Genomic DNA, 18,700 nt, shown 5'->3' with positions numbered 1-18,700 from the left:
AATTCTGTGCCCACTCCCTCCTTTTCCCCCCCTCTCCTCCTTTGCTACTACATGGGATGCAGGGTGCAGCAGGAGTTGTAAGCCTTTCTCAGAGGCACTTGGATGTTGGCTGCAGCCAAGGTTGGGGATTTTGGCTGGGGTATTCCAGTGTTGATGCTGGGACTTAAAGATGGAGGTTCCTGGCTAGAAGGCCTTGTCCATCTACTTGGGTTCAGACTGATTGCCATACTTGGGTTCAGGAAGGAATTTTGCACCGTGGTCAGATTGGTGCGGACTGTGGGGATTTTCTTCCTCTGTAGTGGGGGCATAGCCATGTTCCTGGGATCTCTTGACCCCATATTAACAGCCTTTTACAGAAGCAAGACCTTGGCTGCCATGGTCACCCTGCTTTACTTGTGGCAGGTTAGGGTGTTATGTCTTTTGTTGTGTCTGGTTTGGCTGTAGTTTCTCTGTGAGGTTAGATTATGGATTTGTATCGGGTGATTTGACTAAGGATGGTCCTGCCTCAGGCTGAAGGTTGGATTAGATGACCTCTGGAGGTCTCTTCCAGCCCTACCTCTATGATTCTGCTTTAATAATATTCTGTGCTACTTGTTACAGGCAATTGTTAAGCCTTGGTATTTTGACAGTTTAGTTCTTTTCCAGTAGCTTGATCTGTTCTCTTTTCATTTACAGTTGTAGATATTGAGTTGGTTCTTTAGATCCTGCCTCTAGTAGTTCTGCAAACTTGTGAATGTTGGATGACCCGTTTTACTGTTCTTCAGCCTATAGAATTTCATAGCAAAGTTGGGAAATGTTATTGTTATATAATATGCACAAACAATTCTGAAATTGTGTAACAAATTTAAAAAGTCCCTCTTTCAAAGAGGATGATCAGTTTCTTGGTATGTCTACATGGTAAACTTAAATGTCCCAGGAGTGATGCCTTGTGCATGCTTCCTTGCTTTGGACAGATTACCACATCTGTGTTAACACTGTTGGTTGCAGTGTAGCCATGTGTGCATGGTTCTGGAGGCATGCTAAATGGACCTGTCACTCAGCAACTGTAATGAATCTGCCTGAAGTGCTACATGAACTTGATTCTGGCTAAGAAGAACCCTCTTGGAACAGCTCAAAGCACCCAGTGGTGCTGCTGCTAGGACAGTAAATTTATTGTGTAGCTGTAGCACCTCATTTTTATCAAACACTTCTGCTTAGGGGGAAGAAAGAGTTCTGTTTGAGTTTTCAGTTGTGGACAAATAGTCACTTTCTCTGTCTTAAATAAGACACATTGGCAAAGAATGGACAGTAAAAGCAGGAGTAAACTGCTTTTTCAGGATGAGGCAGCTGGTCAGTTACGAGTGGGCTTCAGCTAGCGAATCGGTCGTGACAGCTGTTGGTCTGGGCTGTGGCTTGAATCTTCAGTTTGGGACATCTTCCTTCTTGCTTGGTCAGATCACTCCTATGCATTGTCCTGTGCATTGTTTTTTGGTTAGGCTGTGCAAAACTGGATGCACCATCTTAGCGTATCATGCTGCAGTGCAGTTGGCCTTAGAAAATCTGAAAGACAAGTAGGGAAGACCCTGTGGGAGGGACAAAAGGACACCTAAGAGGAGGGAGAACAAAGTAGGGTTGCAAGTGTTATTGGTTCTGATCCTTGTTGGTGCAACAGCAATGGTCAGGATGTCCCTAGTGGTGAGCTCAGATCTGATTGTGCCTAGCAAGTTTATAGGTATTGTGAGAGATGTTAGCAGCATGGCCAAAACAATATCTCTGGGATTAGAGTTCTGTACCTTGTGTGATGCTTTGTCTGTTAAGAACTAGTGGCAACTTATCAGAATCCAAGAGGGATTGAATTTTATTAGTAGATGTTAAGAGTTATGAATCCAAAACACATTGGAGAGGGTGGGGGAAGAGAAGGGAGGGGGTTCCTGATGCTGAGAGAGAAAATAGACAGACACAAACCCATACAGTGGTCCGCAATGGTGGAGGAAGTAGATTGAAGAAAGTTTCTCAGTTCATATAGAGTCTCATCGCGGGGGTCCTCTTCAGCAATGGACCACCCCGTTACACCGGAAGATTCTTCTCGAAGTGAAGTCCATCAGGTGCAGAGTGGGGTTCAGGCAGTCCCCTCTGGGTCTGGTCTGGTGGCTGTCAGTCTGGTGGGGTCAGTGTACTGGTAGTGGCCCATGATGTGCTCCATGTAGCTGTCACAGGACCAGCGGATTGTGTTAGACAGCATGAGACAGCACATCAGCTTGATGTAGCGGTGGGAAATGCGGCAGGCATGCAGGACGCTCTCGTTACTGGGGTCCCAGGCTTTGAGCGTTCCCATGATGAGTCGTGTTACGTTGTAGCTGCAGCCCCTTAAGATGTCGGCCAGTGGGGCATACTACTCCTGCTTGCAAGCCCAGGTGTCGGTGAAGGCTTGGCAGTGGTTCTCAAAGGGGACGGTCGCGTCCACAATCACAATCTTCTTGGCCTCTTCATTTGTGATCATGGTGTTGGGGCACATCTGGTTCTCGCAGCCTGGGACGGTGCAGTTCACGGAGATCTCCCCTGCTGCAGCTGGGATGGCCCTCACTAGGCGGTTCTGGACAGCATTGTGGTGAAGCTGCCAGGCTCTGGCGTGCGGTCAGCAGCTGCACAGTGTGTGGAGGAGGGTCTCTGCCGCATAGCTGCACTGTCAGCACCTCTTGTCCCAGTGGCCGAAGCGAACGGCCCCTTTCAGAGGCAGGCAGTTGAGGCTGGCGCGGTGGGGGAAGTGCCAGTCCGCGAAGCACATGAAGCTTCCACTGGGCATGAAATGGTTGCTGCAGTGCCACTTCGAGGTGACGTTGAAGATCTTGCCCTGACCGGGTTTGTCCCTCAGGTCACTGGTGTACTGGCTGCGGATGGTGTCCTTCAGGAACTGCTCCAGGAAGGTCCTCATGTGGGGCGTCACGGTGACGCTGTCGGCACGCGGGGCTGATTGCAGGAGACTCCCAGCTCCTGGCGCGCCTCGGTCCAAATCCAGATGCAGCTGACGCGCTTCCCAAGGCGGCACATGGCGTTGCGGGCGTGGCTCCACAGGGAGGCAAAATTCCCGCCATCTCTGCCAAACTTGCCCTCCAGCAAGCCTCTGAGGAAGGTGGCCAAGTCACGTCTGGTTGGTTGCCTCGTGATCCTATTGTGGGTGGTCTCCTCGAGGGCGCTGGCGGCGATGGTACTTACCATCGGGTTACTACATTTTGGCATTGGCCATTTGGTTAATCTGTTAATATCCAGGTAAGTTCAGATTCAGCCCGGAACCACCCAGGTACATCTAGTCAAAACTTTGGTTCATCTACCACTGCTTTGACACTGACATCTGATGGGTAGAAAGTAGTCAGAAAAAGAAGTGAGCCACCATGTAGATCATCATTTCCAATGCCTAATAGGTCAAATCATAAGAGTTACTGCATTTGTGATTCTCCAATTCAGTCTTTTTAGGGCTGAAAGCCTGAGAGGTGTCTTCCAGCCTCCAAGACAGGCTATGCGGTACCCACTAAACTGACAGGTCTTGCTACCTTGGTAGCAATCTCAGCATCAGGTACCTCAGAGCTCCGAGTCCTAGGAGCTTCTGCTTCTGCCTACTCTGCAGTATGTGCTCCCTCAGCACTGGCTATTTCTACACATAAATCTTATATGTTATACTGTAACTTGTTGATAGGCCTGGTACTGTGGCTGCTTCTCCTTGAGAAACTGGACATGGTGACATCCTGACCAGCAGCTTTAGAAACCAGATTTGTCAGATTTCATAAAAAATCTGGCCACATTACCCGGTATGAGTATTGCATAGGCATTCAGGAAGAAAATCAGGAAGTCTAAGGCACAAATTGAAATGCAACTAGCAAGGGACATAAATATGATTCTATAAATATAAGCAAGAGGAAGATCAAGGAAAGTCTAGGTCCATTATCCAATGCAGAGGGCAGTTTCTAGTAATGGATGACATGGCTGTATATTGGAAGGAACTTTCTCACTATGAGAGTAGTTTAAGTACTGGAACATATTTCTTGAGAAGTTGTGGGATCTCCATCATTGGAAGATTTTTATGAGCAGGTTAAACAAATGTGTCCAGGACGGGTTAGGCAGAGACTGTTCTGCCTTGAGCCATGGGTTTTGAATAGATTACTTCCAGAGGTCCCTTCCAAACCTACTTTTCTATGATTCTGTGATTATGGTGGCATCCCTGCAACCAGCCTCCTCCAGAGAGGCTGCATATTAGGCCTGTGCAAAGCAGCTAGTATTCGCTTCGGATACAGTCAATTCGGAAGACAGTGATTTGATTCAGTAATTCAGTAGTCTGGGTCCAGCTTTGTGCTGCAGTGAGCGGGGACTGCCCAAATCAACGAAGCTCTCCGAATCTTTTCCGAATCAATTCAGAGAGCTTTGAACCAATTCGGACTTCTTCATTGGTCTCCTGATTTGATATGGATTTGGATTTTTGGCCACCAAATCAGGCTGAATCTCCTCCGAATTGAATCAACACCTGAAGTTTCACACAGCCCTACTACATACTTCCAAAAGAATGGTACCCTCCTTCAAAAAAGTGTTCCTTTGCCACTGAGCCTAGTAGAAACTCATTACCCGCCTGTCCACCACCCCCTCTGTGCAGCACAATTTCAGGAAGGGATTTTAAAGGAGTCCATGAAAGGGAGCAAGAAGAGACTTGTGGCTAATCCTTCCTCAGTATCTCCCCATGCCTTTGTTTCAGTACTTCTACCTTATTTACTATAGTTTTGTTGTGCACTTCAGTGTGCATTTGTGCAGCCTTAGACTGGAAAACCTGTATCATCTGGTGTCTCTGGGACTAGTTTGTCCCTTCCACAGAGGCAAATTGTAAACCAGCTGAGACATGGCAGCTGGTGGCTTATAGAAAGACAGGCAGATAATGAGGGAAGACACCGTCTCCATGTACAGCAAGCTGCATGCTGTTGTCTTTTCATCTTTCCCAGATGTGGCACAGGTATTTTTTCCCCATGCTTGTCCCACAGATGAATTGAAGGGACTCCAGGGCCTCACTAAACATGGTGACGACCTTGGCTATACCAGGAAGTGGTTCAAAAAACCATATACCATTGCATCAACAAACTTCTTGCTCACCCAAGAGCAACAACGAATGCAGACCTTGGACTTCCAAGATGCATGGTCTTTCCTGATGTAGTTTGCCAGGTTTACCATAACTCAGTGTAAGGCTGTGTGCAGTCTGTATATCAACAGATTTATTCATCCACGTGTAACATGGCCATGGTCTTTCCAGAAGACCTGTCCATATTGAAGTGAAAAGACCTGAGGCCTTGATGACAGATGCTTCCACTTGAGAATCAGAGTCTTATCTAGATCATCTTTCGATGTCAGGGTACTGCTCTGGGGTGGTTATCAAAATGTACTGTGAAAATAAGAGAATAACGTTAAAAAACCCCACTGCCTGTAAGCATGGTAATTATTGCTTCCTAATTATTTTGGAAACAAATGTTAAGTGTAGCTAAGTTTTTAGTGGTGGTCTTTATAACATGGTGTGTTGGATTAAAGCAATCCTGTCAAGTTAAGGATGGATGGGTGGTTGGATGGATGGATAATACTTCATTTAGATGCCTAAATGGGAATTGAGGATTGTTTTTAAAATCCTTCAAGATACTAATCCCACTCTTACGTGTCCGTCTTTCTTCTGCAGCCTTGGGCCATTATAGCTACAACACCAGGACTGCTGAGGTCTTCTGACAGTTGTGATGGCTTTAAAATTCTTTGTATGTTAAATATGTTTTGCTTGGTGGGTAACCCACAGAAAAGGGAGGGCTCTGAATTAGCTAACAGCATGATTAGAGGTACAATGTAATTTGACACCGAAGATTTGATAAGAATTATTTAACAGCAGGTAAAGATTTTTGACCATCGTAATTAATTTGTCTTTACAGCCCTGACTACCAGCTCCCACTATTTCTGTTTCAGCAGAGGCATTTGCAAAAACTTGTAGGGAGACTGCATGGTGTTCTGAAAATGGGTCTAAAGAACTATTTTGACAGTGTGAAATGTTTTAAAGCCAGTTGTATGTTTAATGTATACAGTGAAGAAATGGTTTAAGCAAGAACCACCTGTAAAGAAGTGTGCTGGCCTTGCAGTCTGAGTAGCTGACTTAAAAAAAAAAAAAGAAGAAGTTATTAGAGACTTATCTCCCCTTTGATTGATCTCTTCTATTCTCTCTTAGACTTTCCAGAATCTGAGAAATTGATTTTGTTTATCGCAAGCGTGTGGCAAGATATATTCTCCTTCCAAGGTGTGATTAACAAAGCTGTGCAGTTAGTTGCCAGGCAACGTGCAAAAGGAGAGGTGCTGAAATGCCTGAATGCCTATTTGAACTGGGAAAAGGTAACCTGTACTTTTGCTATCTGAGTGGGGCTTTAGGTCTGCACTAATTTGCACGCAAGCTTAGTGCCTAGTTAAACCACTAACAGGCAGAAGGATGCAAAGAGAGGCACAACAGAAGTCTCCCAAGTAATCTGTTACAGTGTACAGCTGCTAATGCTGCTGCCTGTTTTGCTTTTTCCTGCTGCCCTCTTTCCTGTTTAAACCTTGATGGGGTTTTTTTAACATGCACTTTTGTTTTCTTATTAAATATTTTGTTTTTTAAAGTTGGTGGGGGGGGGTTGGTATTGTTTTGTTTTTTAACCCTCTGTGGAAGCCTTACAAGTGAGGAAAGGATTTACCCTAAAATGATGCAAATGGAAATAAATTGCTAATCCCAGTTTATGATGGGGTCCCAGCAGTCCTAAAATACCTGCTACACCTTAAGTTTCAGGATTTCTTTAAGTCACTCCACAATTACGGATTTCCACAGTTATGTTGCAAATAAATGCATCTAAATCATCCTCAGGCTTCTCAAGGGCATATGGTACATGTGTTTTAGAGCCCTTGCTTTGCTCTTGAGTAGAGAGGTAGCTGGTCATTTTAGTCTGAAATCGGGCAGAAGGCAGGACAGCACTTGCTGTAGCATCTGGTAAAGTAGGCTGTTGTCTACAAAAGTTTATACCTCTCTGAACTAGTTAGTTGCTAAGGTACCACCCTGCTCGGCTTTCTTTTTGCCTTGTTCTTATGAAGGTAATGGGCTTTCCACTGTTATTATGACATTTGACACTAGCCCATGAAACATTTATCAGTTTTAGGGGGTGAGCTGATATAATGGGGGTACTCCTTGGTGAGCAGTAGTTGGCTTTGCACTTGCATGAGACTTATCTTGCAATGCTTTTCAATTCAGTTCTGCATCTTGGCGTTTGGGGGGCCATAAGTGGGAATTGAAAGGTAACTTTCAATGAACAGCTTCTGTTAAGTAACCTCTGTTCATATGGAAGTGCGTGTAATCCAGTTGGACCCTAACCAATCTATGAAAGGAAAGTATTGAAGATATAAAACGGAGTTATGAATAAAAACATAAATTATGGTATGTGTTACTGATTCAGTACCAGTAGGAAAAGCTGGTGGTGATATGTTTGTTGGCAGTGTTAAGAAAGCTTATAAGAAAGTTTTTGATAGATAACGTTTCATTTAAAGGTCAATCTTTAATTTTCCAGGAGTCACCTTTGGATGCAGGCATTATGGTTTCAAGCTTACTTTTGGCAATACAGCTGTGTCCAAAACTCGAATTCCAGTCGAGTGATCAGTATGGAGAAGACCTACCTGAAAGCACTTGGGAGTACATATTTGCCATTGAGCTACTATGTTCTCATCTGAAATGGGATTGGACCCACAACAATATCATTAGGTATTGTGTGACTCACCTCCCTGCTTCAAAATGTTAGAGTTATTCAAATCGTTTGCATTTTGAATGGATGTAGGAGCACCTGTTAGCCTCTTGGCCCAGATCAATTTGTGAAGGAAGTAAAATGTTTTGACTTGCCTCTTCTGAAAATAGTTGTCTTTTTCCAAATAATGTAAGAGTGACTGAAAAATGCACCTCAAAACTGATGTATTGATTCTAATCAAAACTCTAGCATGGAACAAAAACACTATTGTATTTTGTCTAGTCTATTCCTGGTTTCTGCTTCAGGAGGCAAGAAGCCTTTTTACTGCCGGGGATTGCCATCAGCCTTAGTATCCATAGTAATTTTAGAAACATTTTGTGGAAATGTGCAGTGTGTGTATGATATACAGAAATGTGGTAGTGGTAGGCTTATGGGCTGATTAAACAGAGCATTTGTGTTTAAAGTTTTTTCATTTGAAAAAATACTAGTTATTTGTAAGAGCCTCAATTTGCATATAAAGCCAAATTAAACTAGTAATATTCCTGAAGGGAAGAACTTTGTATGGCATGGCATGATGTGAACACCCTGCAAATTACAAAAGCTAACCTGTTTTTGTTTTTTTGTGTATGATACATGTCACAAAAGCTATTTCAGGGCAGTGCTTTTTTTAGAATTGGTAAAAGCATAGCTGCAGTGAAATTTGCATATATACGGTCTTAATTAAGATATAGGCTACCAGTGAGAGTCATATAAATTGTGAATAACCTAATGGTTCCCATTTTTATGTATAGGCAGAACTGTTAAGGTCTAGTATTTGACATCCTGGAAAGTTAGAAGTACTGTATTTACTTGAACATGATGACCTATTATAAGACCTAATGACTGGTTATAAGGCGACCCCCCCAATCATTAGATTCTATATATGGAAATGTATGTATTTGTTATAATTTTCCAGGTATAGAATGTAATTATTGGAGGTTTGCCTTGAATGTGTCTTCCTCCCACTGCTACAGCAGGGAAAATAAATCTGGGGGGTAGAGGGAGGGGGTTACATAGCCCTCTTACCCTCGGCCCACCCTTCCCAAACTTCCTTTCCCCTGCCTCCTTACTGTCAGACCCTGTTCTCCCTGAGCACACTGAAGCAAAGGAAAAATTTGAAAACACTGACTGAAATAAACATACATGTAATAAGTTTCATATAGAGAAATTATTACATATCCATAGGTTTTAGTTCTTGTAGAATAGATGCCATTTACCTCTTCTGAAACTGCTGCAAGTTTTAGTGCAGGTACTCCGTAAGCATGCTGTTAAACAGCACTTTACCTACCTATAGAGTGTATAAACTCATGATGTTAGTCCAAAGCCAAAAGACTCATGATTTACCATATAGATGGTTGAGTTGGACCCCAGCAGATATGAGTGTTTCAAGCCGTGGTAACCCCCAGAACAAAGGGTGTGTGTGTGTGTGTACATACTCCAGATATTCCCTCCCACAAAGGATCCATGTGCAACTTAGCCCCTCACTCATGACTGGAACTGTATGTTCTTGTCAGAGTCCTGGGATCTTCCAAAAACGTATAGACAGCCATGGCGCAGGGCAACCTTGGATGGAAGGCAGGGCCACACTAATCACATGCAACAGGCTGAGAGAGGGGGTGACAGATGGATTCTGGGTGAAGTGTTTGGGTCCCAGTTTGATGTTTGCCAGACATTTAAGGCTGGTGAAGAAACTGAACTCATTGGAAATAGGAAAGAAAGGCACAGCTCAGCTGTGGGACTGAAGAGGAAGTCAAAATGTATTCAGTGCAGTGACTTGAAAAAGTTGGCACTGAGGGGGACTGCACTCAGTGGGCACTACCATATGTTTTATTCAGGTGGGCTGTCCTAACTTATCCTTGTGGTAGGTTCTCATCAGTATATGTGCCCCATACGGGTCATGTGTTTTACAGGCATGCTTAGTGTTAGCTGCATTTAACCCAAGGTTTCGTAACTGGTTTGCTGTGGCACACAAGTGTGCCGTCAGCCATGTCCAAGTGTGCCATGGCATTTTGGGCTGGAGCTGCGCCCCCTGCCTGCTGCTGCTCAGACAGACAGACAGGGGGAGGTTGGCTTCAGCCCAAAAGTGCAGTTGGGCTGGCCACGCGCCACGCACTCCCATCCCCACCTCGGTATCTGGCTGGCCTTGGGCCAGCCCCCCCCCCCCCTTAGTTTTCACTTGTTTTTTGACTACATAAAAATTATAGAACAATTTGCTATTGGAAAAAGCCTCAGGCAGCAACCAGTCAGAATGTTTTTGAGACTGGATTCCTATTTGAAATCTTTGGGTTTACCTTGTGAATAATGGTTTGCACACCTAAGATTGCTAATATTGCGTGGCACTCTGTGGCACCCTTGAAAGGATCCCAAGGCACCCAACCCTGCCATGGAACCCTAGTTGAGAATATATTAGGGGAATTTATTTCTTACAACAGGTCTGTTTTTATTCCTTAAAAAAAGCAGGGAAAAAAGCTGGTTTATAACTGTTCAGAGGGCAGGATGTATGGCATGTAAAATTTAATTGCAAGAAGATAGATCTTTCATCAGACAAAATGGTAAAAGTTGCATGGTAAGCTGAAGAACTATACAATGTATTCATTTCTTACATGACTAGCTCTGTATCAGTACATTGGTCTTTCAAGTCTTATGTTTTCAACTTCTGCCTTCGTTTTTTTTCACAGTAAAGAGCTTTGGCCTCTCATGCATAAGTGGATACAGCACAGAAAAGGACATGAGGCTGTTCAGTCTATTCCAGATATTATTGTAGCATCAGCACTCAGGCTAATTGGTGAGTAACCTAAGTTTTGTTTGATTCCTTACTTTGTATAGGTGTGCCCTCTGAAGATGTCAGGGGGACTGCTGGAAGTGTTTGTATGCTTTTTGGATCTTGAATTCATTTACTTTTAATGTGATTGCATAAAAAAATCAACTGTTTTTAATTTCCTATGCAGACATCTTATCTCATCTTCTCTACATGGGAAATTTGACCTAATTTTGGTATGTATTTGAGTCTTCAGAGGAAAAATTGTTAGATTATGGTGTCTGAAAGATTTCTTATGGCTCAGTGACTTTGGGATCTATTAGTAGGAAATGAAGAATCCTTTTAACGTATGCCACATCCTTGTGCAGAAGGTTCTGGTGCTGCTGTATTCTGGGGTTCCACCTCTTTTTACAGATGTTCTGGCAGGCTCCTGCCTTGTAGATGTGATTGCATAGACCACCTCCTTCATTCATCACAAGAGGAGAAGGAGGAAGCTGTGTACTGTTGTGTAATTGTTCCCAATTTGGGAGAGGAGGAGCATTTGCATTTTGCCTGACTTGCTTTTGTATGCAAATTGGTGACTGTGCATGTGAGACGGGATGTTCTTTCTTAACCTAGTCATTCGGGTAGAAGGTAGGCTGGGTGGATCACACTATGGACTTACGAGGTTGCTGGGGTTTATGGCAATCTGTGGCAGGAAGTAGGGTCTATGTAGGGTCTGGGGAACGTGTGGGTACAGAGGGGCCTATGGATGAAGATGGTGGGTGAGAGCTGTTGAATGTTAGGGTGTGAGCTGCTTGCGGTGAGGCTTGCATGATTGTTGAGGAAGTGTGGGTGTGGCTGGAGTGGCGACTGTGTTGAAGAATGGGAGATAGATATTAGATGTTGGGGGCAGGGGTTGAGTCTTAGGCTACAGATTGGGTGGGAACCACGGCACCCAAGTAAGCAGACTGGCCTGACCCCCAGTGGGTGCTCTGAGCACTGTGCTTGACTGTTTCTTGCTGGCTGTGGTCAGGGGAGGATTGCTTGGCCTGGGATTACGGAGCAGGAAGGCCAGGTAAATGGGGCAAGTCCAGGTTGGGGGACCTTTACCAGTTCTGTCCCAGGGCCTTTTCCCAGCGCAGGCATTGTCTGGAGTGTCTCCGAGTGCCCGAACACTGCATCTTTCCACACACCTTATGCCCCTTGTGAGCAAGCTCTTCCTTCAGCACACAGCCCTCCCCTCGCCAGTGCTCACACCACACAGCTGCTGACCTTCTCATCGTGCCCCACACAGGTCTCCTCTCCACAGCACACCATGTGCCGTTTCTGGGCTGCAAGAGGATTGCTCAACAGTCTGTCGCTGCCTGTGGATGTAGATGATTTCAAGAGCCCCGTCTCTGATCCTGAAACGCAGGAAATGCAAAGTGTACCATACCAAATTACTCAAAAATACCTAAGATATAAAGGCATTTTTAGGAGTGAATCTGAAGAGAAAATGATTGTCTGCTTCCCAAAAGAGGAAAGCAAAATGTATCTGACAAGGAGAAAACACAAATGTCACAGGTTATGGTAGTTTTACTGAACTGGTAAGAAAGCATGTAAAAAACTAGACATTCCAGACTCTACAATATCTGGTGCTATCCCTCTTCAGTGTTGTGTTGTATTTTTATTGTTGTTTTCACGTGTCACAAACTTATCTCACCAAAGAACCAAGTGTACTTGTAAATGCCACTCTAAACATTAGTGAGGCAGAGGCAGCTCCTGAAGTTGAAACCACGTCCACTGGTGAAGGACCAGCACCTGCCAAATAGCAGGATGTACAGTTTTGAAAGAGAGGATTCCCACCTATGCAGAATGTGTGACACTGTTACACAAATGTTGACCATTTGACAGATGTCAAAATGCAACAGTTTTAACCCATAGGTTATGTCACCTGCAGACTTTCTGTTTCCAAACAAACAAAATCAGACCCATGTGAGCACTGTAGAAGTTACAATTTGAGGCCTCTTCAAGAATACAATTTTGCATGGGACTTAAAGCATATGGATGGAGTCATCTGTGAACCATGATTTGTTTTTGGAAAACTGTAAAGAAGCAGTGTTGGCATCATCACTAATGACAGACTGGTCCATGGGAATAGGATTCCTCAGAGGCACAGAAAGTTGAAAACAAATGAGGTTTGTAGTTCCTATGGCTGATGCATTATTTGTGTATGTGATGAAAGACAAATAATAGCCCACCTGTTTCTGAAGCAGGATTAGAAAAACATTGAATGAATAGTACATGCTTAGCGGGAAGTTGTCAGAATTTTGATGTTGTGTGGAAGCATTATAGACGGAGAGGCTTCAGACCACAGGCAATTTCAGTACACTTTCAACAGCCGACTTAGGCCTGATTTTCTAAGATCTGGGATGGTGACCACAGAATCCAAACTGAAAATGAGCCGATGCATCTGAGAGGGCTACAGATTCAATGCAAACATCTGGCACAAGTGAAAGTGGCAAGATTCTTCAGCTTGGAGGGCAGTTTGGCTCAATGACACTTCTGTGAAAGAGCAGATAGCAGTGCTGATGTGGTATGTTCATCCAAATGGAACTGCGAGATTTTTATCTACTGCGTGGGAGTCTGGGAGACAAATAGGCAAGCACTTGCAGAGCTGTTTTTGCAGAGTTGCTGTGTGGGCTATCAAAAAAGAATGCGTGATATGTTATGGTTCTGAGACAGCAATACTGATGGGAGGTTCAGAGAAGCCCTAGGCAGAATCCTTGCACTTCTTCCTGAAGCAGTCGATACTGTCTGCAAAGCCTGTGATCTGAACATGGCAATTGTTCATCCTTGTTCAAGATGACAGATTGCAAGCATTGAATACTTGCAGGAAGTAATAGCAGCAAAGCACAACAATGTGGTTTTCACAGAACTTAAGGAATTCATGAAGCTGCAGTGTGACTGGGAAAACAGATGATGAAAATACAGCATTGTCTTCACCAGGGAATACTGCTGGATCAGTTGGGCAGATTCACTTCACTTCTTCAAAGCTAAATTACATTGTGACCAGCCCATTATGAAAATTGTCAAGTTTGGCGATTTATTGGAGAAAGATTTGTTTTCTGTTACTAAGCCTGACTTCATTGGAGTTTGATGCATCACAGAACCTGTTCAGTTGTACTTGCACCATCATGTAGAGGGACTGAGAAGCATCAGAGGGAACCAGTGTATGATTTTCTGTGCCATATGATCAGGTGAAACATCTGGCAAACTGTGTATTAGCTGAATATCTGTGCCAAATTATGTGGAGGGACTACTCATGGGAACACTGAAGAAAATGGCAAATCCTGTGGTTTCTGAGCTGGCATAGTAACTGAACGTCACCTACATTTTCTCACTCCAGTATTTGTTTTCACACAAACTTCATGTTATAGACAGAAATGGCAGAGCGACTGCTGCTCTCTCTCTTGAAAATCTTTCAGGCAAAATTGGATGATAGGGCTATGTAAAGGTTTGGTCACTGATTCGATTTGGCAGAGATTCGGCCCGATTTAGCAGCCAAATCTCCAAATCTGAATCGAATCAGGAGACCCTTTAATCTCTCTGAACTACATCAGAACCCTGTGAATCTATTCAGAGAGATTCGGAAAGATTCGGCGATTTGGATATAGACACAGCTTTAAATGTTTTTTCTACATACCTCAAGGTACCAGGCAGCTTGTGAATGTTGAGATGGTAGGGCGGATGGAGTGTCCCACTGGAGCACGGGGTGGTCCCCAGTGCACTCGGCGGCAGACCCAGAAGCACTTCCAGTCCGCTTCCGGATTTGCCACTGAGCATGCCAAGGACCCTCTCCACGGCTCGGCGACTGGTGCCTCCTGGGTCTGGGGGACATCTGGGGTCCTCCTGTGGCCAGTTGCTGAGCTGGGGGGGTGGTCCCCCACGTAATCGGTGGTGGATTTGGAAGTGGACCAGAAGTACTTCTGGGTCTGCCACCAAGCACACGGGGGGGCCCCTCTGTACTCCTGTGGGATGCTCCATGCGCTCCACCATCACAGCGTTCACGAGCTGCACCTGGTACCTTGAGGTATGTAGAAAAAACATTTAAAGCTGTATCTATGGCTGAATCGCTGATTCTCCGAATCAGCGTAGAGTTTTCGGATTTGGCCGAACTGAATCAGAACAGTGATCCAATCAACTAATCGAATTGCTGTCCCCTGAATCGGGCCAAATCTCAATTGAATACTGCCCACTTTGCACACCCCTACTGGATAAATGAAAACAAATTAAAAGTTGCCTCCAGACTAGAAGTCCCTTGAAACACTTTAACTGCATGCATCTCTAATAAATTGTACCTTGTACTCGCCAAGACCATGTTCTGGCCACAATTTCAGCAAGCCTTGCTGTGATAGAGATTTTTCAGTGCAGAGTTTTCCAGCTTTTAAGTGACTGGGGGGCCATACCAGCAGGGTTGCATGGTTGTGCTGCACCCTCTGCTGCTCCATGTGCCTTCCCACTGCAGAACTCTGCATGCTGAACCATGTTCCCCCTCCATTGTACTGCACACCCCCACTGCACTATGTACTGAGGTACCCCAACTCATCCTTAGCTTCGTTACAGTGAGTTCTCTGACTGCACTAGGCTGTTTAGGCATCCTGGGGTGCAGGCTAACCAGCATTGAAGGCTGCATTGCGCTGCTCCCTGCGGCAGGGCAGGATGAAGAAGCTCAAGGGACGGGAGTTGGAGTTCCAGGCTACTGCTGCAGCCAAAGCAATGAGGGCAGCAGTGCTTGGGTGGGAGCTGGGAGGGGGTCCACAATTTATCCCCTTGTGGCCTGCCAGCTAGATAATCGTGTTTCAGTGCTTTCTGAAGAATGAAGAATTGGATATAGAATTCTGAGAGTGGAAACTGACATAAAAGTTCAGTGCTTCTGCAGTTGTATCGCACTATCCTAGTCAATGATGACTAGGATTAGTTGATTCCTAAAGGATTTTGGACCATGTAATGATAGTTCAGTTCATTTGTTTTGTCTATATGGTACCTAACAATGAACTTAGTTTTGCAGAGTAATTGAATACATTGATCAGAATGTGTTCTGTTGACGGGATGGTTTCTTTTATCTTACCATTTGATCCATAGTCTTGGATTAGCATATTCAATACTTTATATTTTATGCATCATAACTTCAAAGTATGCGCTATGGGCAAAACGGCGCTTATGTTGCGAGTGGGGAGGGAGTAACAACCTTGTACCGAATATAAAACTGAAATCCTGGCCGTGGTTGTTTGTCACCTTGATTGCTACAGGTATTATTTACGTAGGAAATTAGTAGAATATTTTATGAATAGTCTTGTAATGAATTTGGTGGCTAGAAATGTGAGCCAAGACCATGTAACCAATCAGCTCTTTGTAGGCTATGATTTCCTATTATGTTGCTCACTCCACACAATATTTTTTCCACTTGCATCTACATACTATATAAAATGCTGTAGATTCCAGTAGGTGTCACTGCCCTCTCTGAATTATTAAAGGATCAATTCTTCCTTCGCATAGTACTGCAGGAGACAGTGTTTCAAATGAAATCTAAAACAGATTCCAGTAGCTGTGTTCATTAAGATCACTTGGGTTAGGTAAAAGCTGTGGGTTGGCCCTGCTTTTCTGGTCGATTTGCTTTGCATAGTTAACTCATTTCTGGTGTATGTGGTATTTGCTTCCTGTTCTGTTCTGCATTTTTTGTGCACTCTTAAACTTTTGTGGCTTTTCACTTTTTAGGCATTTTTACCTTACCAGTTGTGATTTAACTAACCCCTTCATACATTTGAAATCTGTTCATTTGGAGTGCTTTAAAATCTCTATGTTAAAGGTACCTTATAAACATTAGTCATTGTGTAATTTAATTTACTTGAAATAAGGCATTTTTGCTTTCTTCTTTGCTTGTTTTTTTCCCCGTTTTGTGACTGTATGCACCCCCCCCTTCCCCGATTCATAGATGTTAGGTTAGAAGGGACCTCAGTAGGTCATCGAGTCCAACCCCCTGCCCTGGGCAGGAAAGAGCGCTGTGGTCAGAAGATCCCAGCTAGGTGCTTGTCCAGTCTCCTCTTGAAGACCCCCAGGGTAGGGGAGAGCCCCACTGCCCTTGGAAGCCCATTCCAGATTCTGGCAACCCTTATGTTAAAGAAGTTCTTTCTAATGTCCAACCTAAATCTGCTCTCTGTCAATTTGTGGCCATTGTTCCTAGTTACTCCAGGGGGTGCCCTAGTAAACAGTCTCCTATTCCCTGCTGCTCTCCCCTGATGAATTTATAGGCAGTCACAAGATCACCTCTCAGCCTTCTCTTGCAAAGGCTGAAGAGATCTAGGTCTCTCTTCGTAGGGCCTTGCCTGAAGGCCTCGGACCATACGAGTGGCCTCCTCTGAACCCTCTCAAGATTCTCCTCATTCCTCTTGAAGTGCGGTACCCAAAACTGGATGCAGTACTTCAACTGCGGCTTGACCAGGGCCGCACAGAGGGGAAGCATCACCTTCCTGGACCTGTTCATCATGCATTTGCTAGTGCGGTTAGCCTTGTTAATCACTTTGTCACATAGACAACTCATGTTCATTTTGGAGTCAACTATGACTCCAAGATCCCTTTCTGCTGCTGTGCTGTGGAGAAGGTCTTCCCATAGCCTGTAAATGTGTTGGTGGGTCTTTTTGCCCAGATGCAGCACTTTGCACTTGTCTTTGTTGAACCGCATCCTATTTTGTTCTGCCCATTTTTCCAACCTGTCCAGTTCCACCTGAATCAGTTCCCTACCCTTGGTATGTTAACTTTGCCTCATAATTTGGTATCATCTGCGAACTTGGACAGGATGCTCTCCATGCTGTTGTCTAAGTCACTGATGAAGACATTGAATAACACCAGTCCAAGGACCAAGCCTTGCGGGACTCCACTGCCCGCATCTTTCCAGATCAATATCGACCCGTCCACCACCACCACTCTTTGGATGCGACCCCCTCAGCCAATTTGCCACCCACCTGACTGTGTAATCATCTGCATCACAGCCCGTCAGTTTATTTACAACAGCAGAATGAAATACCATATCAAAGGCCTTCTTAAAGTCTAGGTAGGTGACATCTACCTCGACTCCTGCATCTTAAGCATTTTGTGACCTGGTCATAAAAAGCAACAAGGTTAGTCAGGCTGGATCTACCAGCAGTGAATCCGTCCTGATTTCCTTTCAGCATTATTTCCCCTGCTGGGCTTCTACAAATGTGGTTCTTAATGATTTTTTCCAGAGTTTTCCCAAGGATGGAGGTGAGACTAACTGACCTATGGTTTCCTGGTTCCTCCCTCCCCTTCTTGAAAATAGGGACCACATTGGCCCTTTTCCAGTCCTCTGGGACCTGATCACAGCACCATGAGTGCTCGAACAGCCGTGCCAGCAGCTCAGCTATGACACTGGCCAATTTCTTCAGTACCCTTGGATGAAGTTCATCTGGGCCCGCTGAGCTGAACACATCCAGGTCCTCCAAGTGCCCCTTCACTATGTCTGCACTAACAGTTGGTGGGCTGGTGTCCTGCCTGCGTCTGTCTGGGAATACAGATGTAAAGAATTCATTGAAGAGCTCAGCTTTGTCCACTCCCTCTGTCACCAATTGCCCTAGTTTGTCCTGTAGGAGTCCTATGCTACCCTGTGTCTTCCTTTTGCTCCCTATATAGCTGAAGAAGGACTTTTTGTTGTCCTTAATTTTTGTTACCAGCCTAAGTTCTAATCCTGCTTTGGCCTTCCTAACTGATTCCCTGCAAGTGCAAGCCACGGAGGTACCACTCTGTTTCCACAGCCTGTATACCTCTTTCTTTGCCCTTAGGCTTTCCTGGACTTCCCTGTTCAGCCAAGAGGGCTCCTTGGCCCCTTTGCCCCTTTTCATGCGCAATGGGATTGCCTCCTTCTGTGCCCTTAGGATCGCTCCCTTGAGGAACAACCACCCTTCCTGGACCCCCGTTTCACCAATGCTCTTGAGCTTTAGTGCTTCACTAACTAATATTGTGCCTATACTTGAAGTTGATCAGGTTAGATAAACTTCCTCTGCACTTTGAATTGTATACGCTGTTTTTCTTTTTTATCTTAAACCACAATGAACAAATTAAACAACTGTTACATCCTTTTTTCCAGAGGTTTTACTGTGATAATTGTGTGATTTTTTTTTTTTTTTTT

At 44.5% G+C, this 18,700-nt stretch overlaps 1 protein-coding gene across 4 annotated transcripts in view; it reads left to right on the top strand.

The window, feature by feature from the left end:
* Positions 1–18,700, top strand: part of ICE1 (interactor of little elongation complex ELL subunit 1) — an 84,288-nt gene that overhangs the window by 63,106 nt on the left and 2,482 nt on the right. For 3 of the 4 annotated variants that reach the window (XM_019509133.1, XM_019509132.1, XM_019509131.1), the window contains 3 exons: positions 6,209–6,369; positions 7,569–7,759; positions 10,457–10,563. In XM_019509133.1, the coding sequence (XP_019364678.1) occupies positions 6,209–6,369; positions 7,569–7,759; positions 10,457–10,563 (459 nt within the window). Of the gene's footprint in view, positions 1–4,997; positions 5,555–6,208; positions 6,370–7,568; positions 7,760–10,456; positions 10,564–18,700 lie in introns of those variants that run through there. The other variant, XM_019509134.1, reaches the window with a different exon arrangement.

The sequence above is a fragment of the Gavialis gangeticus genome, unplaced genomic scaffold (genome assembly GCF_001723915.1).
Source record: "Gavialis gangeticus isolate Ggan-Ray unplaced genomic scaffold, GavGan_comp1, whole genome shotgun sequence".
Taxonomy (NCBI): domain Eukaryota; kingdom Metazoa; phylum Chordata; order Crocodylia; family Gavialidae; genus Gavialis; species Gavialis gangeticus.
This window is presented reverse-complemented; position numbering and strand designations above follow the sequence as displayed.